At 39.0% G+C, this 25,091-nt stretch overlaps 1 protein-coding gene across 1 annotated transcript in view; it reads right to left on the bottom strand.

Annotated features, from left to right (window-relative positions):
* Positions 1-882: 882 nt before the first annotated feature.
* PDXK (pyridoxal kinase) overlaps positions 883-25,091 on the bottom strand; it is a gene marked incomplete at both ends in the record, with an annotated part of 43,208 nt that continues 18,999 nt past the window's right edge. The window contains 10 exons of the mRNA XM_082012801.1: positions 883-995; positions 1,752-1,818; positions 2,389-2,525; positions 3,908-4,019; positions 6,376-6,421; positions 7,238-7,323; positions 9,505-9,551; positions 11,409-11,492; positions 14,443-14,547; positions 21,966-22,020. Of these exons, the coding sequence (XP_081868927.1) occupies positions 883-995; positions 1,752-1,818; positions 2,389-2,525; positions 3,908-4,019; positions 6,376-6,421; positions 7,238-7,323; positions 9,505-9,551; positions 11,409-11,492; positions 14,443-14,547; positions 21,966-22,020 (852 nt within the window). The remainder of the gene's footprint in view (positions 996-1,751; positions 1,819-2,388; positions 2,526-3,907; positions 4,020-6,375; positions 6,422-7,237; positions 7,324-9,504; positions 9,552-11,408; positions 11,493-14,442; positions 14,548-21,965; positions 22,021-25,091) is intronic.

The raw sequence follows: 25,091 nt of genomic DNA, 5'->3' as shown, positions 1-25,091 counted from the left end.
ACTATTGGTAAGTGGAAGTGCCCTATGCAGTTTGTAAATAGATCCACCCATGAAAAACAAATGAGGATAGCCAGCTTTCCAGGTAAGAGCTGCTTTCTCTTTTGTCCTTAGTTAAAAACTACAAAAAGAATCAAACCTGGCCTTGGAGGTAGAACTACAAACTTCGAATCAGTGTTACTGAATAACGATATTATCTTATTAATGAAGATGTTTCTGGAGCAGCTTTTGGAAGAAAATCATGTGGGCACCCATACACATTATAAATAAGCAGCCAGTACCTGCAAAAACTGAAACTGTGCAGCTGTTCATAGACAAGAAACAGGAGCAGTTATCAGTAACTTGAATGAGACCTCAAGGTCACTTCAGAGTACTTAAATGCCAAACATCTTCAAAGTACTCCTACACACAACCAGACCGTTGTGTGTAGTTTTAACCCTGCTTAGTTTCATAGCAGCCGAGATACTGAGTACCAGAGTAGGTAACCAGATATCTCCAGGAAAAGGGAGCATGGAGCCAGCTCCATTGGCACTAGATGCCATCTTGAAATATATTTTCCAGTCAGTCAAGCATTCCATTAGCAAATTCACATCTGAAGTCTTTGGCAAGGCAGGAACATTGCACTCTCTTGCCCTGGGTAATTACACAGACTAAGTGAATTTGACAGCCATTTTGATACCTGGTAATATGCTTCAATGCACACAAACTGTTCTGTTTTTAAAACTGAGCAAGGCCAGCACATATGTTTGAGAGTGGATATCTGCCTATGCTGGGCACTATTTCATGAAAGTCAGGTTTCTGTCACAGATCTAAGGCAAGTATTACAATTTACAGGAAAGAAATGAGGACATCAATACATTGTGCGTTATTGGAGATGTACAGCCTTTATAACACAGTGGCTTTCACTATGATCTCTGGGTTTTCTATGTCCTTTTTGCTTTGGACCATTCTCAGTTCCAGCTGGGCTGAGTTTGGTTTGTTTCCTTCTCCAGCTTGTGCTAAAAAGATGACATCAGAATGTCATTAAAAACAGCAGTATAAAAAGAAACAAGTTACATTGTTATGTTACCCCATTATTTTTTCCACACTCCTCCCCTCCCCAATCTCCGTTACTATCCCTGGCTAAAGGCTTCCAAGGTGGAAGATCCAGGTCATCACTGTGATTTCTTATCACCCCTGTTCTGCACCCCTCTCCAGGAAAGAAACACAGCTCTGCTGTTATTAAAGTGTCACAGACATGCTCCGAGAACCCACAGATCCCATTTGGATCTCCTTAGGAACTGAAACACATGGGAACTCCAAGGGGAAAGAAGCTGAAAAAGATCACTCCTCACATGGCCAACATAGCAAACAGACAGTTAATTATTAGTTGATAAACCCCCCTCGATACTAAACGCACACACTCAAAGGGAAGTGATCAAACTACACTTAAAACAGAAGCTCTTTTGCATGTCAAACTCAGCATTTCCTCAAGTTCTTCCGCCACTGTTCTGCAAAGCTGTCAAGTGCAGTCAGCATCACTGTAATCCCACTACAAGCTGAACAGTGACATCTTCAGTCAGGTGTTGTCAAAAATAGGCTTGGAGGACACAGTAAGGAACATGCACTGACAAAACTACCACGCTCTCATTCTGTAAATCCTCTGGCTGCTTCTGCACTGAGGGCTGCCTTTAGTCAGGAAACCCAGAAAGCTCTTCGAATGTTTTCTCATGCAAATCCAGACAGAACAAGGGAACAAGACTTGAATGAATTACCTTTTGCACTCTTAATAGTCCTTTGCAGAACATGTTGCATGGCTGACACAGTCTTTTCACATGCCACCTGCATTAACACAATATATTCAGGTTTTAGTAAAATTTCTGTTGCCTAGTTTAATATTATTATTTCAAAAACACTGCTGTTAAGAGGCAAGCATGACTGACAAAACTCAAACAGGATGACAACCATGTACTGTATAGTTTGGGAAAAAAACTCTTAATTCTCCCAAAACAGGGATTAGAAACCATACACCTGTATCAAGAACTCTATATGCTTAAGGGAAATAAAACAGAAAAATAGATCTGATAAATGATTTTCAGTGCTTATTATGAAGTGAGGGTAAAAAAATATAATTACAAACATGCATGCAGTCTCTCTCTCTCTCTCTCGAGAGAGAGAGAACAACATCTTATTTGGCAAAATTACAAAATCCATGTAACTGAAATGTGACTGCCCAAAGTCGTACAAGCTAAAAAGTGTTGGCAAAAGGGAAATTCTGCTTTTTTTCCTCTGCAATGAGCTAAAAAAAGCCAAAACAGAAGAGAGTCTTTAAATAATGTCATAGATTAAAAGTAATAAAAAAGAAGGAAACATAGTCTGAACTTGCAGAAGGATTAGTAACTTCTCCCACACCTTCAAATTGTTTGGATGCTTATGTGTCCATGCCAAAAGCATAGCAGCGAACAAGTCTCCTGTTCCAACAAAGACAGCATCCACTTTAGGAGACTCCACTCGAATTCTTTGTGTCATCTTGGTACCATCTGCTTTAGCTACAACACAGATAGACAGTTAAGTAACAGATCCAGCAATTAATACAATAGCATTTACTATAATTTAAAAGTGATCACCATATTTGAATTCCTTTGTTGTTTGGAACGTAAAGATGCTACGGAGTAGTGCAAACTTTGTACCAGCTCTTTTAAAAGGTGCAACCTTTAAAACTTTGTGAAGTTGGGATAGCATTTATGACTTATATACTGTACATACTTCACTTAAGAGGGAGGAGGTAGCTAGCACCCTCATTTTCATAAAGGATTGAGCGCCACCTATTTTCCTTTAGTCAGCAGCAGCAGCTTGCTCAGGAAACCACATATTTATAGACTGCTGAATCCTAGATGGGGCATCCCAAACCATAACCTACAGTATCTCTGGGTTGTATGGAGGCACAAGAGCACCTGTAGACATCAGCAGAGAATATCTGACCCATGTGCCATATTGTAATTACCATTGGAATGACCAGACTTATTCCAGACCTGGCATGTACTGAGTGCTAAAACCCACTGACTGATTCTTAGTAGAACCTGTTTTAAACATCAAAACTTTTTCGGTCTCTCAGCAGTCCAGATTTTGATGCCCACATTTAGATCCCTTAAATGAACAAGAAAACAAGATCATATACCATCCCACATAACTATGCCCTTCTCAGGTAAAAACATCCTGCAACAGTCCAAACACACAGTGAATCTTGGTGACGGTATAGAAAGGGATATAAAGAAGCAGCAGCAGGACATTTTACAATCTGCCAGGGGAGGAACAATCTGCTAAAAGGACAGTGTAACTTTTCATAAAAGTATTCAAAACATTCAAAGTTCCTGTTCCATACCACTACCACTTGTACTTTAACAGCCCTGATCAACCTCACCTAGGACATCCTCCACCCATGCACCCTCTGCCCATTTGTCCAGGTGCTGCACAGAAGCTTAGGCCCAGGCGCAAGCATCCTTGCCTGAGCTATGTTGTAGGTGTACCTGTGCACAGCCCTGCTGTCCCGACTTAGTGACTGGATTTTCCAGATTAATCTTGGATCTGGCTTGTCTCACCTTCCTGTGATGATCACTGGACTGTCAACGGGACCCGTCTGCCATCACCACCCCTGTTCTGCTCACCTTATTCAGATACTGTGAGCCTGTGCCCTGCTGGTGAAGACAAGTGCTCTGCCTGTGCTACACTCAGCTCCCAGCTTGTCTTCCCTCATGGAGCAGCCCCATTCTTACTGCTTTCTGGTATTACTGCAGGAGAAGTTCACTTAGGGATCTAAGCTCCTTCCATGCACTACAGACGGGTCTGATGAAACTACTTCTTAAAAAAAGTAACTGAAAGCACAGAACAGCTTAAAAGAAAGCCTAGTTTCATGAAGGAATTTATGACTTACTTTTTCTGTGGCTTCCCAGAGCAATTAGGTAGTCATTTCCTAGAGGTGCCTGCAGATCTGAGCTTGTGATCACCACAGTCTCTGGTCCCATGGCATGGAGCATATCCATTACCTTCCCATATGCAAAAAGGCAAGAATCAGTGACTGCAATGTGTGTTGACTAAACCTTGCATCACTCATAGTACTGAGGATTTTTGACAAGCACCTTATTTTGGCATGTTGAAACACTTGCTAGAAAGCCAATAACTTCAGTTCATGAAGTCTGATTTAGCTACTACTTTAAGAGTTAGCAAAAGTGAAGAGTTAAAGAGCTAAATCAGAGGCACAAGTGTGTCTGTCTCAATCTTCTTTTCTCATTCTGTTTCAAACCCCAAATTACACCTGTAAATTATGTACTTCTGCAGATGTATTTCTACTCTGTGTGTTCCTCACTTAAACTCATTAATACTCTACTTCTGACATCACAATTGGTTGCTACAGAAGTGATTTTGATTTCACAGAAGAAAGAATGACTTCAATAATGAGTTTAGCATAAAACACAGATAAAATATTAATTCTCCCAGAAGAGTTTAACTAAAAATCCTCTCAGGCTACCTATGACTCATAAGCAGCTGAATGATATGGATTTATTTCTGCTATTTTTTAATTCTCTATTGCTTTTCTTTCTTGTCTAAGCCTCCAAGTTTCTTCAACTGTCAGACCTCTTTGCACAGACATCAGCTGGGTTTTAAAGAAGCAGTAAATCCACCAGCATATGATGACATAATCAACCTGTGAAGTAACATTAAACTCAATTCCATTTCTCAGTCACAGTTCACCAAGAACCTAATCACCAGTATTTCTAGTTCTAGGAGGATCTAGCCCCTTCTACATTAATATTACATCGTATTTAATTTTATGTTAGAAGACTATACTGTCATCACTAGTCTTGCTAAAGAAATGAATGTCAGCATGTCACCATGGAAATGGATGCCAGAATTCCTAACACCTCCAAAGGGGACAAATTCCAGCATATGGATTATTACTCAGAAGGATAGACCTATATATGACATGCAGCTGGAGAGGCAGACAGGTTAAAATATAATATCCTGTAAGCAAATATTTTAAAAATGTTTCCATTCCTTAGTATCATTCCATCTCTTTAGATGAGATTTTTAAAAACCCATCACAAATAACAGCTATCACATGAATCAGACAGACTGTCAGAAAACTAACAGCTGCTCAGCTAATAATGTGATTCTCAAGACTGTGGTTCCGCTGGTGAGGATGAGAGTAGAAGAATTGAGTTGTAGTTAGCAGCTAGTGACATGAAGCGTAGTTCATCACCCTTGCCAGCAGAGTGGGGTAATGCCAAACTTGGCGGGGGAATATTGAAATAGCAGAGATCTTCGGAGCTACTTCCTGCCATGAAGAGATGATAATCAACCCATGTTGCATGACGTTGCTGGAGGAAAAAAAGAACAAATACTTGGCCTGACAGACCCCAGCTACTCTCCAGGGTGCCACTGCAGCTGCTATTGTTTAAAGATTTTGTGTTCCTTTGAAGTTCAAAACCAAACTGGAAGAAATAACATCAGTCCATTATGAAAGCACTTGACTAGTCAACAAAACAAAGAGCTCAGACCTTTTCAAGACACCAATAAAACCACATTCCTATTTTGTCCTCATCACCAAGGCCTGCAGCTTTTTCTTTTCTTCAGTTTGCATAAAAGGGTAAATTCTTACACCTCAAATGCAATGTATTTGCAGACCATCTATCATCTCTGTATGGCGATGACAGCAGCTATCAACACTGTGGATTTGTCTGTCTTTCACCAGGAAGTACCCGAAGGCCATCACTCCCAGTCTGCTTTCTCATCTATGCAATCTATCCTTTTGCAGTCCAGGTCTCAGACCCTTTGAGTCAATTTAAGGAAAAGAAACAGACCAGCAAACACTGTCAGGAAGCGATTCAGCATGTATTCAATCCATCCTCATAAGAGTTTGCTAGTAAGCTCTCTTCCTTGCAAACGGCCTGTATGGGAGAAACGACTGTCCCAACACTCAGCATTGCCGTTGCACGACTCACAGTGGACGGCAGAGGGAGCGACACACGCAGGTTTCTAATGCCCAAGGTCACCGGGGGTTTTCACCCCAACCAGTGCACTTCCACAGCACTGACCATGTGTGGTTACTTGCCATGTGTGCTGCTGCTTCCCTTCTTACACTGCAGGAAAAAACAAGCTCACAAAGATCTACTCATTACCACTCTAATGCCTTTTTCTGTAGTTCTTTTGGGAAGTTTCTTCAGAAGTCTGACACTAGAACAGAAAAGTGTTTTGTGCCTGGAGTGCACAAGCTTTAATGATAAATGGAGAGAAAGGACAGAGGCCAAAGTGACTTCAACTTTAAAGACAAATGGCAAACTGCAGCATTGCAGGCAGGAATAGAGAAAGAGATCTTACACATTCTACCCCTTGCCTACTTACCTCTAAAGCCTCTTTTTCTGTGTGAATCTTCCTGCCTGTGAGCAACCTGAAAATGAGAGAGAAATCTTAAAAGAGCACATGTACTCCAGGCAATGACTGCTTTGTTTACTCTTTGAAAGGAGGAAAGATTGGACTGCACACCATATAGGCCTAAACACTTCGTAGCTACATGGTCTGCCATACCAGACCACTGTCTTTAAAAGTTATGTGCACAGATCGACAGTGCTTCTGGAGCAGACAACCACCAGCCCTAACCCGCCTCCTGTAGAGGAGACCCCTGTATCATAAAATTTCCTCACAAGTGTCTTCTCTCCATCTCCCATGTAGCTGCTCCCTCCCCTTAGGGGAATAGCCTATGATATATCACAACCAAAAAGTCACAACTAGGCAGACAAAGATGGGCAGGAGGCATTTAAATTCTTAACTCCTATGAGATGTTGCCGTGGTAGTATTTCTGAACCTAATTTTGGGGGTTTGAGTCAAACTATTTCAGTTTTGATATTCTGACATAATAATAAAAATTTTCCTAGGAATGGGTAAGGACGGGAAAGGGAAGAGAGGTATTTTTTCAACCTGCCCTACATACAGCCCTCTGGAGACAACAAGAAGTAATCATGAAAATGAGACAGGAGAAAACAAGAGAAATCTTTTCCTCAAATAGCTCCCAGATTTTTTATTGGTTTCAATATGGAACAGTTGGAGATTTGCTGAAAAGCACCACTTGAAAGTAACAGCTAAAAACCAAACCCCAACACATACATACATATGGCACTGTATTGAGACAAATAAAAGAATGGGTATCAGTCACCCCTGCTTTTATCTCCAGTTTTACATTTGGCTGTAAAAAGAAGTAAGTACTTACTCAGCTTCAAACTGGTTAGGAGTAATTATATCAGCAACAGGTACAACTTTGTCCCTGTAAACTGGGAGGAGATCCTTGGGCACATACTACGGGAGAAGAAACAGTATCAAATGTCAACAGCATCTGAGATGTGGGACTGCAACTCTCCTTCTCTCAACTACCATTCATGATGTCACTGAGTAACTTGACAGCTCCCAGTGTACCATTATGCAGCACTAATTAAAATGGCAGCCAACAGCCCTTCTTTCACTGGAGGCAATGAGAAGCACCACTAAGGAGATAGGCCTAAACTATCAGCATTAAAAGGAAGTGGTGCCTGGATGAAGAACTTTTGGGTTCCCTCTCACCAAGGCGACACAGCAGCACAAGGAAATACAGTGTCCCAAGATGGAGAACTCTTTCTCATGCCCTTACCCACAAAAGAAACTACTTTGTTGCTGTACCAAAAGTACAGAGGTCCTTTGCTGCGGCAGCGTGTTGCCCCCATTGACTGTGTTGTATTGTGGGGCTTAGGAACAAGTAACATCCATGCTCTGTGTTATTTTGTCTCCTTCTTTCAGTACAGTATTTCTAAGGTGTGCTGTACATTAATATGCATGAACAGGAATCAGATTTGTAATCTGTTCAGTACAACTTAATCTAGATAGCAGGTCTGATAAGGACATTAAAAATATTTTGCCTGTGTTGCACCCAGTCTAACCACTAGCGTACTTCACTGCCTGCAGAACCAGCTCTTCCAGTAATGAGTGCCAGTACTCCCCTTTCTGCCTGTCTGTTCCATCTTCCTTAGCTAAATACGGCCAGGCAGCAAAGGGAACTTGGTTGTTTAAGCAGGTGACAAACACCAAGATGTAGCAGGAGCCCACCAGTCTGTATGCTCTTCAGACTCAAAGCTGAAAAGCATCAGCTGTTCTGGCACACACTGGAGCTCAGCTAAGTGTTCGAGTTAGATGGGTACAGGGGTCACCCCCCTTTCCTGAGTCCCACTGTAACTCAATTTGACAAAACCTTTAATAAAGTTCATTGTTTACTAGCAGCTGATATTCTTTGGCATTTGCTACATCAGGATTAATATCCTCTTTTGTCCATGTTTTATTTCTCTGTTAGGCTCATAAGCTACCCAGGGCACACGTCTACATGTGTCCATGTGTTACTGTCTCCCATTCCAATTGTATCAGCAACAGATACAACCCCACCACAGTGTTGACTGCTAGGTGCTACAGGAATACTCATCATACTGATGCTGAGTTCACTCATGCAGTAATGGTGAAGTGGTGATGTCACAGGGACTCTGTCTTTAGACAGAAGTACAAGACTAGGTCATGTCTAAACCAATGTGTTTTAATTAATGATTTTATTACATTTTATGGCAGGAATGAGTTGGTGGGTTATGTGTTAAATTTTCTGCTCTTCCATCTACCCTGTCTTCCACCCAAAAGACCTAGGTAGGCCCATGGTTCTGATTTCTTCCAAGAGCTAAGGCTTTGCAAGGTGACTCTACAGCTATTAGATCTTAGCCTTGTTAGAAAAAGCCAAGGACAATAAATATTGCAATAGACATAAAATGAAAGAATAGACTACAAAAGCAATGGTGAATTTATTACTAAGTGCTATTTCATGCGATGTTTTATGAACACGTAAACTGCAAAAAGGTACAAGGACAAAGAGGAATTCATAGCGCATGACTAGCTAAGGCAGGAGAAAACATAAAATATCATTATTGCTGTTGTCTTCCCATGTTGTATTTTTACTGAAATTATTTGCTAGTTTTGATCAGAAAGGAACATTTCTTTGTCAGTATGCAGTTTGGTATTGGCACACAGAACGTTTCTATCACTGATCACAGCCCAATGCCTAACAGCTGTTGGATCTCACATGAAGTCAGTCATCTTCATTTAGGTTCAAGTGGTATTTCAATCCACATGATCACTGACAATGCCAGCCAGGCTACCAGAGCTCTTGACAGAAGATGAGGGAACTCCAGTGAGACAAGGAGGGGGAGCAGGGGGATATTTTCCTGTGGACAGGGTCTGTATTCCACCTGTTGTCTCAGCAGAGAGTTAGAAATAATCCCAGTGCTATGCAGCCATCATACTTCCCAGGTACTAAACTCATTCAAATACAGGAAATCAAAGTACAAACTTACTTGATGCTGGGATCCAAAGCCACACTTAGGTAAAGTAGCTTAGTTTTGGTGTTTAAAAATCAATAAATCTTTATATAGCAAATATTCACTATACAGAGAATCCAAACAGATTAGTACTAACCATAGAGCCTTCTCCATTCCATTTGTCACCCATCACTGGATCGCACACTGTAACAGAATAAAAGTAGCTTTAGAAATGAGGGACAGTCATAGAGACCCTGATGGGAGGGAAAAGTTTTAGGTAACAGTAGTGGCTATATAAGAGCACTGAGCACCTGACAGCTGATATACTCACTCCTGCAGCATGCTCAACCAGAAATTTCTAACTGGTGGCTGCCAATTCTGAAAGAGTAGGCTGTGTCTTAAACAATTGTCAGAGGGTTGTAGTCACCCTCTCCTACCTGCTTCCATATTGTTATGTCTGAAGTTGATGAGGATGAGAGGGTCTGACTGCTGGGAGTGAAGGGGCTTTTGTTAGGGAAAAGGCAGACAGCCCTACCCTTCACTCTCCAACCTAAAACTCTGGAATAGTAATACAGTGGGGAAGAAATGTGGGAGAAGCTAAAAGCGGTGAAGAGAGTCCTATTTTTACTTGAGCATAAAAAGAAACATGCTAAACGTACACACCAAAATGCTGTGTGTACACAAAAAAGATTAGGTGTATTATAATGAAACAAGAAGAAAATCCATGCCAAAGTACATAAACATACTTGCTGTAATAATATTAACACACATTTGGCACAGGTTCTGAATCATCAGCAGTATTAACAACATATTCCAAGCACCCTCAGTTTCAAAGTGAGGATGAAAACAGCCTACCCTTGTACTTTAAAAAGGAACATTGTTCATTGTATTAAAAGAGCTTTTAGCAAGACAAAAAATAAATACAAATACAAAGGTATCAAATCAATGTCCAATCAGTATTTAAGGAAGTTTCTATGAGTAAGAAGAGGGTAATTTGTTTTATGTTTTAAAAGTATTTTCCTTACATTATAACCTATTTATTAAACATAAAGGATCTTAGAAGCCTAGCTGTGTTCTCACCATCTGACCACTTCCTTCCTGTTCTATAAAGTTAGGTATTTCTTTCTGTTCTCACTTACTAGTACAAGGCTCTGGAGCACCTGATGATGCAACAGTATTAATAAAGGCTAAAACGCAACAAAACCCAAGCTCATAAGATATCTCTGCTACATTTTTCTAAATGACAACTGTGCTTTGTTAATTTTAAGTCAGATATCACATTCCGCAGTATTACACCTTGCAAATCCTGTGAACCATTCTAGATGTTTCAAGACCACACAGTTTACTGAACTTGAAGATGACAGGCTCAAACCATCATTCACAGCTTTTTATACCACTAAATCAAGCCTACGCTGGTTATGTTCAAAAGTCCTGAAACACTCAGAGTGTCAGGAAGGAAAGAGGAGAATCTTTTCTCACAGGTTTAAGCCTGATGTGACACGTTAATGACAGCAGCTGCTAGATTCTGTTGCTCTTTAAGTGCTCCCAGGTAATCTTAGCAGAGGGCACCACAGTTAAAGCCTCGGAGTTTAAGCTAAATTATGAAGCACAGTAAGACACTTCTGGTATGGAACATGAAACCATGGCAGGTCAATACAGGAGAGTCTATCCTGCTTTTGAATGACTTGGAAATCAAGGAGAGGATTCAGCTATCAGCACTTCCATCCTATGCCTCTGAACCACAAACAGCAGCAGTCAGCTGGGATTTTACAAGCCTTGTTTTGATACAGACAATCAGTTCACAAGGCACATTCTCCTTTGGACAGCATAATGCAAGAAACATACTGAAAGGCATAAAATCAGAAAGACAAAAAACCAACTCCCTCAACACCGAAGCACTGCTGAAATGAAACTTCACTGGAGGCTCAGCTGGTCCCGGCCAGACCAGAGCACAGGATGGTTGTGAAATGCTGGGTAACATCAGACCAGCGTTTTCATCTTAAAACATGAAAATGATGGGCATATACAATGACGAAGCAGAAATACAATACACATCCTTACCATAGACTAGGTTAGAATTCTGTTGCTTCAACTCCTGGACAATATCCACCACCATTGCAAGAAATGATGTGTCTCTTGTATACCCTTTGGAGAAAAAAAAGACACTTTTGAAGTCTGTTTTCATGAATGTCTGTTTTGTTAATTTTGGATAGGAATGCCGCATACTTTTAATTCTTTGGAACAATGCATTTTTAGAACAAAGGCATTTTATTATTTCATTCAGGAATAATAGGTGGAAGACAATTTCAGACAGCGCTTGCACAACTACAAATGTAAACTTAAAAACCCATTTATTAAGTATGCTATATACGAATGGCTCATACAACTTCAAAATGCTTTAACATATAAAAAAAGGTCAGGCTGAAAGGAAAAAACATTCTTTTTCTTCAAAACTGCAGTCCAAATCAGTACTATTTATCATGTAAGTAAATAAGAAGTATTTTAAATTCCATATACTTTTCTTATACTCTGGTTTGAAGCAGGTTTTTTATTATTATTGATGTTCCTGCTGAAACAGTCCAACATATTAATCCAATGGAGAATTCATCTTGAACGTTTTACAGCAATGGCCAATATACCAAAAAAATTCCTATTTTTAGGCTTAGCAGTGAAATAAGCTGGAAAGAAGTTTTATTATATCTCAGGGCCCTAATCACAATGCTAGCACCACAACATTCTTATTTAGTCATTAATTTCTTTATTTTATAGATGCTTCTTTATATGTTTATTTTCTGTATTAACTTTATGTACAACATTTATTAATTAATAATTTAATTTTCATTTATTTTAGTTCATTTAATAGTATTATTTTTAGCAAGGTAGCTTCTTCAACCCTTCAGCTTGAAAGATTTAAAAATACGCTTCGGAGATTATTTTTTTATACTCATAAAATTGATCAATTCTTAGATGGTACAGAGAAATGGAAAAACCTTCCAAGATTTTTGGCCAAAATGCTGTGTCTTATGTCTACAAAATGCTGATAATCAGTCAAAAAAGCCAAGCAAAGATTTTTGTTTAAAATGACCTGTGATGATAGACTGGCTGAAAAAAAAAAAAAAACCCACAGTGTAAGATTAACATTATTGACAGAGGTGTTTCAAAAAAATTACATTGAATTGGAGTTTCCTTATCTCTTACTTTGAGTGTTTTACTGTAAATGAAACAATATATGAAGATCTACAAGTAACTAACAGTCACAAAAGTTAATGAAGTGTTATTTTATATCATCAGCCTAAAGATAATGATTTCCATCTCAGCCAAGATATCTACAGTCAGATATACAAGGACAGTCAAATCCTGTCTGCTGACAAATTAATTTATTTTCAGTATTTGAATAATCATATCCAGGTTCTTGGAGGTACAAAGTACAGTTTTTGTAATATCTGTCTTTTGGCCCTGAATGAAAAAAGCTGAATTTTAAGTTCAGCCACAACATAACTGAACACTAAAACACCGTCAGTATTATTAGATTTTAAGAAATTAAGTGTCATTTCTTACCCATGCCTTTGTTGTTGCCCATACTGAAAATGGCTACACTGAATGAGGTTTTTAAACAAACATGAACAACACATTGACCCATCTACACACAACTCATATTTTAAAAGGCATGTTAATAAATATTCCTTTTTCCCCTCCAAAATTTCTTTTTTTGCTGAAGATTTCTATTTTTCCTTATACCACTTTTGACCTCTTACATCTGTTTTGCCAGGACAAGACAGTGATAGGAAAAGAGCTGGGGTCTCTTCAAAGAGTTGAAAGTAAAATAAAAAAAGGGACATTGCAGCTAAAAGAATACTCAAACATTATTTACAAATTTTACATACTAACATCTCCTGAAAACTCCTACAATACAGTGTGCTTTCCCTGTAAATGTCATGTGTGACTTCTTACAAGGAAAGAAAAGGTGTTTGTCTATTTCTCAATCACAAAGAACCCATTTATGCTGAAATTAATTTCTTAACTTTATTTCAGTCTATTTTCTGTTTAGTCTCCTTTACTTTGGAGATATTCCCTGAAAAAGTAAGGAAAACAACTCTTCAGACATGCCACACCCTTCAAGCCAGAATGACTTCTTTGGGGTTATAATCCATACACTTTAAAGTCTCCAGTTTTCCCTATGTATAAAGCACTTCCCTACATGTAGAAGCCATGAAATCAATCAAATCTGGCGATATATTTCTGTTTATCTTTAAAAAGTGACTGTTCACTGCTATAAAAAATTGATAGTGTAATCTAAACCAGATGCATAGCTCTTACTGAGGTGCAACCCGATCAGTAGTGTACATTTGAGAAGCAGGAATTGGATGAGAAACAGTTTTTAATAAGAACTGCACACAAAATCTCTCCTTTCTATAAAGCATTCTACAAGAAGCTCTCTCTGCCTGTATTTATAAACACCTTGCACCTAGTGGCAAGCAAAGGAAAACACTGCACAGTCATTATGTCCTGCAGAACTGTATCCACTCAGAGGACCTACATAGTAACATGAGCAAAAAATCAAGAGATAGGAGAGTCAAAACCAAAATCCAACCCTGCTTATACTTTGCTCTGTACCGAAAGCACTATGCCTTAAAGATCAAGTAGAAAAACCACAGACAGACAAATGTGTATAAAATCATGCTATAGTACTGCAAAGTGTCAGTACCTCAAATTTAGGAGAAAGGGTTAAAACTTAAAAAATACTAAAAAATAATAAAAACTTAAACTTAAAAATAACACTCTGACATTCCTCATCCTTTTTTCAGTAGAGGCACTCCCAAAAAATTAATTAAGCCTGTACATGACTGGACTGCACAAGTCTGTAAACTATACAAGAGGATCGATTTACCCACCCAATTACAATCTCCAGGCTGGAGAACACTGGCTGTTTCAAACTAAACAGCATGAGCGGTTGAGACTGTAATAAACAGATAAAATTGCAAGAGGAATGAAAGGAGGGAAAATGTAATTGCTTGGTTTGGAATAAGGAGCGGTATGGCTTATATCTACTTTTGTTTACACCTCATCAGAACTCCAAGGAACAAGCTCTTCTTACCTGTGAGTACATAATCATACCGGTTGACCTTGTTCAGCTTAAGTCCTTCATACAGTTCATGAAGTTCATCTGAATTTAACACCTGACCTTTCCAGTGGGAATAACCTGCAAAATAAAAGCCACATAATTTTTCAAGAGCTAGATTTTCTATTTAGGATCACATAGATTAGACACTTGGAGGGACCGCATCAGATATTAGCACCAGAAAGCATTTCCACCTCCTCTTCTGTAAAATGCTGTTGCGAATGAAAGCTGCTGTGAGCAAAACAGTTACGTGCTCAAGTTCTTCCTAGCATCTGTGTTTCCCAAAGGAACTAGAGTGACTACGCTGGAGTTTGAGACTGTTCATTTATCAGCAAATCGAGCAGAGCACACACAAGCTCTTGCAAGTTTTCCCATGGAGCCTACACAACTATCCTTTTCCTGGGTGGAAGGGGACAAACATGTTTTAGATTTCACTGGAGGAGAGTGTCAGTATAATCTGTTTTTGTTATTTTATACTACTAAAAAAAAGAAGAAGATTGACCGCTAGATGACAAGCTTAAACAGGTTTGTGGATCTGTCTGGAGACAGGCATGCAGCACTGCTGCACCCATCAGATACGGCGTTCACTGGGACCTGCATGTAACGGAGCGACCACAGCAGAACATTGTCATGGGTGCTCTAAACTTACAATGACATCTCACAGATTTTCTTCCCAAAAATAGCACAATTTTAATACTGAGGATCCTGGAGGCGGCAAATGAGTATCAGAAAGACACTATAAACAGACAAATAAATATCCATACACTCTTATCCTTGAATGGTCTCTAAGAATTACAAGCCAATATTCTTGGCTGAGCAGCAGATGGAGTGTGAAGTTACTTGGGAGAAGCTGCCATGGCAGCCAATTTCAAAGGAAAAAAAATCTTCCTTGACAGACTCTACAAACATTTGTTGAAAAATGTAAATGCACCTTGCACCTTTTCATCAAAGACTGCCCATATAGATGGCAGCCACCACTCCCTTATATAAAAGAATGGGGCTTCCTTCAGGATATTAGATGAAGCACCCACAATTTAACTCTTCCAACCTCCATAAATTCAGATGGAATTTGTCTAACAAACTCCATTTGTTAAAAAGCTTATCCTTTTATTAACTGGAATTAGGAGAAGTGAAGTGTTAAATTAAGTACCTTGTTCCACACCACCCCCATGTGAAGACAATGATATTTTCTTTGTTTTAATTTCTACTCTTGGAGTTAGAAAATTCTGTGACAAAAACTGTTGGCCTTGATTACCACTCTAAACTGTGTTATTAGAGTAACTGCCAAAAGGTGCCTAGAGCCTAGGATAAGCACATTTTTCAGTTTTCCTTTTGATGAATGCAAATACACCCACAGTAGGGTGAGCAGATGGATCATTTTGTTCTCCTCAGCTCTCAAAGGCCTAGCCTCTGAAACACGACTCACTGCCAGCTGGCTGGGGGACTGACTCACATCAGCCACTATGATCCCCTCCATAGCAAATGCTTTTTAAAAAGTCTCTGTGAAGAAATGGACAAAGTGAAGGATTCCTGTATGTTAGGGCTGTCGTTCCACTCCAGAATACAGTGATACTCAAAATGGCAACGCCTAACACCTAGGCATGTGTCTAACCCCAAGCAGATGAGGAACCCTTGACTACAACTGACTCAAATATTGGGCTGCTTTAACGCATATGCAGTTGTTTGTTCTGTTACATCTGCAGCTTCAGAGAGAAATAGCCTGCCCTCTCTCCTCTTGCCCAAAACTCTACTTCTATTAGCACAGCAAAACCAGTCCATACAGGGACACAACACAGTCCTCTTTATTCCATTGTGCCCATCAATGAAACTGAGTTTTCACCCAGAATCAAGGTCAGGTGGCAGAAGAGCAGTCATTCATCTTACACATGGCCATAAAAATAACTAAAATAGATTGTCCAGACAATCCAGATACTCTTGGGAGCCATTCCTACAGAGGGATCTTGCAAATTCACGTTTTCACTACAAGTTCCTCTTCCTCTGTCAAGCTGTCCTAAACAAGTCACTGCATAGGGTCCATGTCACACTGATCCTCCACCAAGGGAGGGAAATAAATATGGAAACAAAATGTTAGGTAGCAGCCTGGCTTTGCTCAGGAATTGTTAAGTTACTCACATGGGGCAGGGACACTGGCCAAACTCTGTAGCACTGCCTTCCAAGGGTATCTAGAGGATCCTTTTTACCACCTGTAATACAACCCAAAGTCTGATCACATGACAGCTGGAGGAAAAAGAAGCCCTAGGGAAGCCCCAACTATTCAGACAGAAGAAAAAGGGCAATGCCTCATTGGATCTACAGAAAACTGATTTCGCTAGGAGCTGATTCATGTTTGAGTAAGAAAAAACAAACAAAATCAAAACTGGCATCAAGATGGAAACCATCCTAAGCCCTTTCCCCAGGGTAACTTCATGGAACATGATGAACAAGGGGCAAATCCTACAACCCAGTATTTATCCTACTCTCCTGGTGGAATATAAAACCAAAAAGCAGCTTCTGTAGGGGGACAGAAGAAAACGCCAGTTACTCATGTTCAAAAAGGGTTTCAGTAATTGAAGGATGGATACCTTGGGGTCTCAAGAAGAGGGAGAGGTACTATTCTGGAAGGGGAAAGGCAAAAAATCCAGATAGATACCGTGTGGTCAAAAAAACAGTGCACAGCCCTGAACCCAAAGCTAGTTAGCAAGGAATGCCAAGACCAAGCTTAAACATGTGAGGTCCAATCGGCTTCAGGGAAAAGCGTGAGTGGTTGGAGTTATAGGTGATAACAAGGAATTGCTGTCTTCTTTGGCTAGACGTTAGAACTCGGCTGGCAATGAGCACATTTGAAGGCCCTGAGCTGCTTTGCAAGACCTAAAAGAAAATCAGCATCCTAGAAATGTTATCCCTATGCCTACGCCACTAAATATGGGAAACAGCAAGAGAAAACTTAAAATCTTCTGTTTAACTGTCCACTTACTATAACTCCTGCTCTGCAGTAGTATTTCCACTGTGGCACTCAACAATACAGAAGTTCAAGGTCTCTCAGTACCTAGCTATTTGTACACATTATACAACAACCACTGCAAAGAAAACTAAAGAATGAATTTCAAGTTTGTACTTGGCAAAACAACTGCATCCCAGTTGGAGACTGCAGAGCTGGTTAGGCAGAGCAGCTGGATCAAATTATTACTCTTTTATCTTGGGTATTAAGGTGAAATCTCGGCGTGTATCTTCCAAAACCGAAGAAAGCTCAGTCTTCCTTGCTTTTGTTACAAAACCACCAGATAATTCCCCTCAGTGCTGGACTGATAGAGCACTGCAAATCATGATACAGCTCTCCAAAACTGCACTTGGCTCAGACTGACCACATTCGTCTCCCAAATTAGTAATAATTTTAAACACATAGATGAACATAAACATTTAAACATCTTTATACCCCTTCTGCATATCTGTGTTATAGCATTTCATTGCAATTAAATGTTATATATTTGCTTTTAAGCAGATAAGGGAATGAAAAACAGGTAAGATATGATGCCTCTTGTCACTTATTCCTCTAAAATGATAAATGTATTCATTAGTCTACAAGGAAATGTCTTGGTTCATCTGTAGGAAAAAGAAAAAAAACCAAACAAAAACACAATCAAGAGAGGCAGCTAATATTGAATGCAAGATGAATTTACATACTTTTCATTCTTGCCTCCCTCTACTGATACCTTCCAAAGGAGAAAAAGAAATATACTTATAAGCCTCTTAATTACTTTCAAAAACAAAAGAAAAAAGAAAAGAATAAAAATCCCAGGCATACCAGAAGTAAAAAAAAACCCAAACATCAAAACCAAACAAAAAACCCACCCCAGACCCCAGAAACCAAGCTACCATTTAAGTATAGCAAGGCTTGTAAGAGTTCTTTGTTTTCCAGCCCGGAACATTCTGTTCTGAGGTTTGAGTTCCTCCTGTCGTGCTCCCTGCAAAACTATTCCAAGTGGCTTCAGCAACCAAATATTTTACACAGAAAAAAGGAAGAAAGATATAGTGTTTAAGGCACATGATGGGCAGGTAGTCTGGTTCCAGCTGTGCCACAAAATTCACATGCAAACTCTGGCAGACAACCTGGTCTAAAAACAGGGCTTAATCTTCAGCTACCAGGATGCCTTCAACAAAACCAGAAATACAAGTACCAAATTCTCCATTGGATTTTTCACAGCTGCTCAGAGTGGAAGTAATATACTACCAGTGTTAGGCACAAGTGGAGATCTTTTTTTGTCCCACACTGCACAGGTGTGAACGGCTGCATACGGGCGGTAGACTGTGAAGAATCACATCAACATGACATAATTATAATTTCACATGTATTGGACCTACCAGCCAACCCAACCACCCACTACACACCCACTAAGTGGAAGTGCTTTGCTTAAAAATAAAAAGGAACAGAAAAAAAACAGGCTATTTGCTCTGGCACAGCTTCAAAGATAGGACTTGGATGGCAAAGTAAGCACGTTATATGTTTACCATTAACCTACCAATTAAAAACAAAAATGCAAATCACTGAAGAATTAAAAATGCACCCCAAAAAAATTCAACAATACAATACATTTAAAAAAATCTAGATTTTTATTTTTGCACATCAGATGATGAGATGCTTCTGCAAACAATACAGTAAAATAGAATAAAAAGCACAGATTCTTTGTAGGTTGCATGACAGCTTCTTTTATTTGTACATGAAGCATGATGCCATTCAAGGGTGAGTCACTCTAATCATAGAAGTTCTTCACCAAGCAACATGACAAACTGTTCTCCCAGGGGGGAGATTTAAAGCACATTTTCTGAATTTCATGATTATCAGAGACTAAAGAAAGCTGAATTTTCTGAGCAGAAGTCAGCAGAAATAGGCCTGTGGTACCTTACTTATTTAAAGACAGGGCAAAAAAAAGCAATGATGATTCACCAAAGAAAGGCTGTTAGTCAACAATTCTCTCTGCATTCTACCTTTTGCTGACAAAACCAGGTTTAAAGATGGGGATGGAGAAGGAAAGAATGCCATGTCCAAAACCTCACACACTTTGCCACCTGTGCCCCTCTGGTATGTGGCATTATTTTAGAAACTAAAGTTCACAGCTAGATTTTGAAGCAGAAATTTGCCCTTCAGCTTTAATGATGACCACAGAAAGGGTTCTCACAAAGTCTTGTTCTTGTAGGAAAATCAAGCTATCTTCACCCATTCATCCAGCACATGATTCTTGTGTATTGCAGCACTGCTCCAGACAAGCCACAGCCCAGCACGGCAGTTTCTGCTCATTAATCCCTGCAGTGGTACATCGATTTCCAGGTACTGGTGCAAGCTGATGTGCAGGCATGTGTAAATGTTCAAGCTTGGAAAAGTCTTCATATGATGACACCACACGTTCCTACATGCCTCTCTCAAAGAGAAGGTGGAAAGCCACTAGGCTTAGCATCTATCCTTCAATTTAAGAGAGAGTAGGAAGGATTTAATGGAAAAACTGCAGTGTTAGAAAACTAGACATGTCATAAAAAGGAATGTGTGACCTTCCTTTTTTTTCCATTCCTTCCTCTTTCAGCCAAATGACCAATACTTCTAAATAGAATCTCCTTTTACTCACGCTTGGCAAGTGCCAAACATTTACTCTATTGCGATGTTTTTCTGAAAGCCCTGCTTCCCGAAGTCATGAGGTTGTGCGCCAACCTTTGGGATTTTTTAACACATTTACTAAGACAATCAAGATTACAAAAAACCTTGATAATGTGACTCCTAAACACCGGGAGACAAAATAAAAGTTCCAAATATTTTAAAGGTTTATGATCTTTGAGACATTTTTGGGTTTGGGATGTTCATTTAGGCCTTCTAAGGGAAAAAAAAAAAAATCACTAATTTGTTGTATCTTCTACTATCTTCATTGTCTGCCAAACCTTGAATGAAGCACTGGTAACCCTTCTCCAGCTGTGATACTATTACAAAAAATCTTCCCTCTTTTCTGTTTGAAGAATCTGGTCATCCTATCGGTAATGTAATTTTCCTACCTTCAGACACATTCAGCTGATGATCTAATAAAAACTCTGTTAAGCTCTTTTAATGCCCTATAAAGCTGATTTAATCTTGAAACTGAAAGCCAACAAACAACAGGTGCTGATCCATTTTGAGCGCTGAGTTCTTTCACATGAAAAAATTGCTTAATTTCTGGAAGATTACTATTGTTTTACCCAGCTATCACAAACTAAACAACAAAAAATCCCAAGCTCCAAAACTAAATACATTAAAGAAACATAAGTCACATCTAATCATCTCAAAAACATGACAGAACCTTTGTATTGTGTCAAAGGGTACAAGCAGAATAAGCAGCTTTTTTCCTCAGACAGGAAAGACCCCCACCTTGTTTAATTATTACCGCTTTCGTGCCTTTCCTCAACAAGCAGAGATGGCTTTCTAGCTATGTTTGAAACATTAATTTCTTCTTCCCAGGGTGACACTAAATTCTTTCCATGATAAAAACATCTTATAACCTTTTGAAAGCTCCACGGAGCTCAGTAAGTAACATAGTAAGAGAGGACACAGGTTTCCCGATCTGCTCGTTGTTAAAAAGCAGTTTATTAATAGAGCTGTACCTGTGAGATACTAGCAAAGAATCTCAACTTTAGGTTTTGGGGCTTTCTTCTTTGTCAGACACAATGTTTGGTCTTTTACAAAATGTTAATGTCTGAGTTTGTTCCTTGATTATTTAAGACACCCTTAGAATTATCTAGAGTAGATCCCTCCTCAAACAACCTGTCACCACCATATCCATAGACATGTCGCTTGATCTAAAATAGTAAGTCACTTGGACCTCCTTTATGGATGGAAGGTATTTCTAAAATAAACATAAATTTCAGCTTTCTTTTGAAAAATAAAAGTCCTCTAGCACTGTGAGTGTTAGGAAGTCTGAAAGTATTATGCAAGTGCATCGTGTTCAGGCTTAGAACCCAAGTAAAAATACACATAAATGTATTAACACTCCACTCCCTTCCTCCCTCCAGAATGTAATTTCAGGATAATTTCTAGCCATCTGGGTGGGCACATAAAGAGAGGAAATATTGCGTCTAACTCAGTATTCGTATGATGTTTGGGTTGGTAATACGATTATGAGTGACATAGAACATACTGCACAGAAAACAGTACTGAAAACAACACTCATCACAGGCCTGCCTGCGTAGATAGCTGTATTTATGTTATTTCACTGTCTGACTTAATTAAATTACTGCCTAACGAAAGAAACTCACACTCTGAAGTAGCAGAACAGAACATTACCATGCCATATCATGTTCTTATCTCAAATCCAGACTTCTCTAAGACTTGAATCAAAACATGAAAATTACATTTCTGCCCTGTATTCTGAAAATGTGAGTGAAAACCTAAGACTGATCTTTCCACTGTCATGTGATGAGGTGAGCCACATGTTGAGTGGAGCTGAATGACTGTGGAGCGTTTTCTGAAGACACGTGTAAAACTTTACCTGTGTGGTTTGAAAACTGGACAGAGTTCACCGTATCAACTTCAAATCCCAAAACCTGTAACGGAACACAGGAATATTTCTTTTACTAACACAGCTTTGTCAATATGTTATCAATATCACAAAACACAAGAAAGGCTTCTTACTTCCCAGTACTTGTTTAAAAACCTTGAGCACCGTTTTAAAGCAAAAGTTGAGTCAACATAGATGCAACATAAACAAACAACTCGGTACTTTACTATAGCAGCGGACATGGAACAAAAGTCACACTGGCAACAGCACCAGAAAAACAGAGCTCTGGATCCTCAGGTTAGAGTTCATCTGGGGATAAGGATGAAGAGGCTGGTCCAGCAGCAATCACAGAAGCCCTAAAGAAAGCCTTGACTAGTCTTTCTTGGCAGGAAAAGCAGTGTAAATTTCAAGGTACTAAATTAATGCAAAATATAGAGGGAGGATGCTGTGAGTATTCCAGAAAGCCAATCTTTCTAAAAGGGGGATAGAAGAATCTTAGAAGGGATCAACGTTATGAGTCACACTTGGATTTCACAAGCAGTTTCTTCACAACTGAAAGAGAATAGAAAGAAATCACAGAGAATTAATTTGGGGCATGATTAGGCAATCAAAGAGAGAGAGCTCTTAAAAACAAAAAGTAAAAAAAGCCAAAAGCATGCTCCAAAAGCCACCTGCTACCTTGCATACCAGCAATCCAAATATTGAAATATCCAAGAATTTGCTAGTGCAATCAACAAACACATTCTTGTTGCACAAAGAGATAAATATTATGAAAATAAGAGCAACGAATCAGGAGAAAACTAATGAGGATTTTTAACCTGACAATACCTGCTTAATACAGACAGGCATTGCTGTTCAAGACATTTTTAGACATTTTTATCTGCCGTGAAAGAAATTATAATGCTACAGTGACATAACAGTCTGACATTTAGTATTTGTTTTCACATGCTACTTTCTCTGAGTAAGAATTCTCCTCAAAACACGAGCTGCTATATATGGCTCAGTGAGTCATATCGGGAGGTAACAGTAATGATGCATCGCTGTTTATGATCCACTTTCAGGCAATTTGCTGGGCAGGAGGGAGTGAACAAATGAAGCTTTTGCCAGTCACGTTTTTCACTGAGATGCACGTCTCTCTCTTTCCACCATGAAGGCAACCCCTTCACATATATTAAAAATCTCTGAGTGTATTGTGGCAGACTAATTTAGGTTTTCCCCACGCATGTACTTTCTTTCACACATGAAAGCCATTAAGTCATAAGCCCCTTATTTCAAACCCTGGGCCGTTACAAGATGGAGGTATGTACCGCAATGGGTAGTTCCTTCTGCCTGCCGGCACTGCATTTCTGTCACTTCACAGCTCAGAGTCCACACAGGTCTTCACAGAGTAAGTCTCTTCTTTCAGTATATGATAAAGGTTTCTGTTCATCCCTAACCAGAAAGCAAAGTAATCTTACATGATACTAATGATCTAATGATAGACAGAATGGTGGGTTGTCTCAGCCTGATCAAGTTAAAATTAACCTAGCTTCTACTCTCACCCCATTTTCTTGTTTCACTTTGGTGGATTTTATTTTAAAGACCCAGGAATTAAAGGAGTGAGAACATGGCAATACTGTTACGACCTTAACCTTGATGTTTGCACATGCTCTTCAAAGAAATAAATGAGAATACTGCCTCTAACCACACTGCCATCCCATATTCAATTCCCGTCCCTGCAATAAACAGACCTAAGAAGTTCTTATTTCCTTCAAACATCTTGGCAACAATTGTGAATTAACCCATTTCTGTGTAATATTTAGATCATGTCTCTCCAACTATTTAACACCTGACACTACAGAACACACTTACTATGACTTACTAACTAGTCAGGTTCACACATAGTGCTTTACAGAGGAAGCTTGTAGGGAGTAACACAGGGATAGACTATTTACAAGCTGGTATAGAGAAGCAATAAATGAAGCACTACTGTGCATTTCATAGTAAGCTCAGTCCTCACAGTAATCAAATATGATCTGAAGGCGTTAGTTCTGACATAGGCAAAATCCAAGTGGAGCGAGTTCCTTCAGTTTATTTACACAAGTGCAAGGAATACATAAGTGCGTACACACACAGAAAAATGACAGTTTTAACACCCAAAGTTGGGTCATTTTGCAAACGTAGCAGATTGATAGGCAAAGAAATTCAGGAAGCAAAGGGAAAGTGGTACATCAGGGAGTATAAGGTGAAACTGTCAGTATCTCAATAAAGGCATTTGTCACACAGGTGGACCTGGCAAAGTGCTACTTGTGGCTTCTGCTTTATTTTTTTAAGCAAAGCGTAGAGACAACTGCATACTTCAGTGAACTATGATAAACCATTATCAGCTTGAATTTGGTCTCTCAACTGAACACCACAAAAATACTATATAGATCTCACTTCATGTTTGTTTACCATATCACGTGTAGTCTTTGCTGAATTGCAGCATTTTGATTGTTCATGAAATAAGGAAAGGTGTTGAGGTGACAGTTGAACTGGTGCATATATATATTCAGAAACACGAAGAGGTTTGTTTATATAGAAAAAAACATCAGTAACTGGAGTGGATTGATTTTAAATCCACGAATTAAAATAAGTAATTTAAATGTGTTTCATATTAACAAGCAAGTAACTTGATATAAATAATTGAGTTTAGTGCTGTGTTGAATTTGTACTTTCTTGTCATTTTCCAAAGGAAAGGTTGATTCTTATTGGTTTATAACATTGAAAAAAATGTTGATATCCAGCTAAATGCATAATTTTGTGTGATATTTGGTACTTTTGTGTACAAAGATGAGAGATAGACTTTATTTTGTATGATTTACCTGATTCAATACATTTGCTCTAATCTCAGTTTTCTAGGTCTGTACATACAAAAATTGTCTATTTCTAATTAGGTAGTTAACTTTCACTTAAGATATTTAACCTCTGGTTTGGGTAGAATTTTTTAATTAAATTTTAAAAATCCTCATAATCAGTGCTTTTAGTTAGCTCTGCCCAAGAAATTAAAAATATGGGTGTATTAAAAAGATTTAACAAGACATGTTTTGAATAGAGCTCCCCTTGTAAGCAGGGGAAGTATTCGTCGTTCAGTGAATC

This window comes from Phaethon aethereus, assembly GCF_964289735.1.
Source record: "Phaethon aethereus genome assembly, chromosome: 1".
NCBI lineage: Eukaryota > Metazoa > Chordata > Aves > Phaethontiformes > Phaethontidae > Phaethon > Phaethon aethereus.
This window is presented reverse-complemented; position numbering and strand designations above follow the sequence as displayed.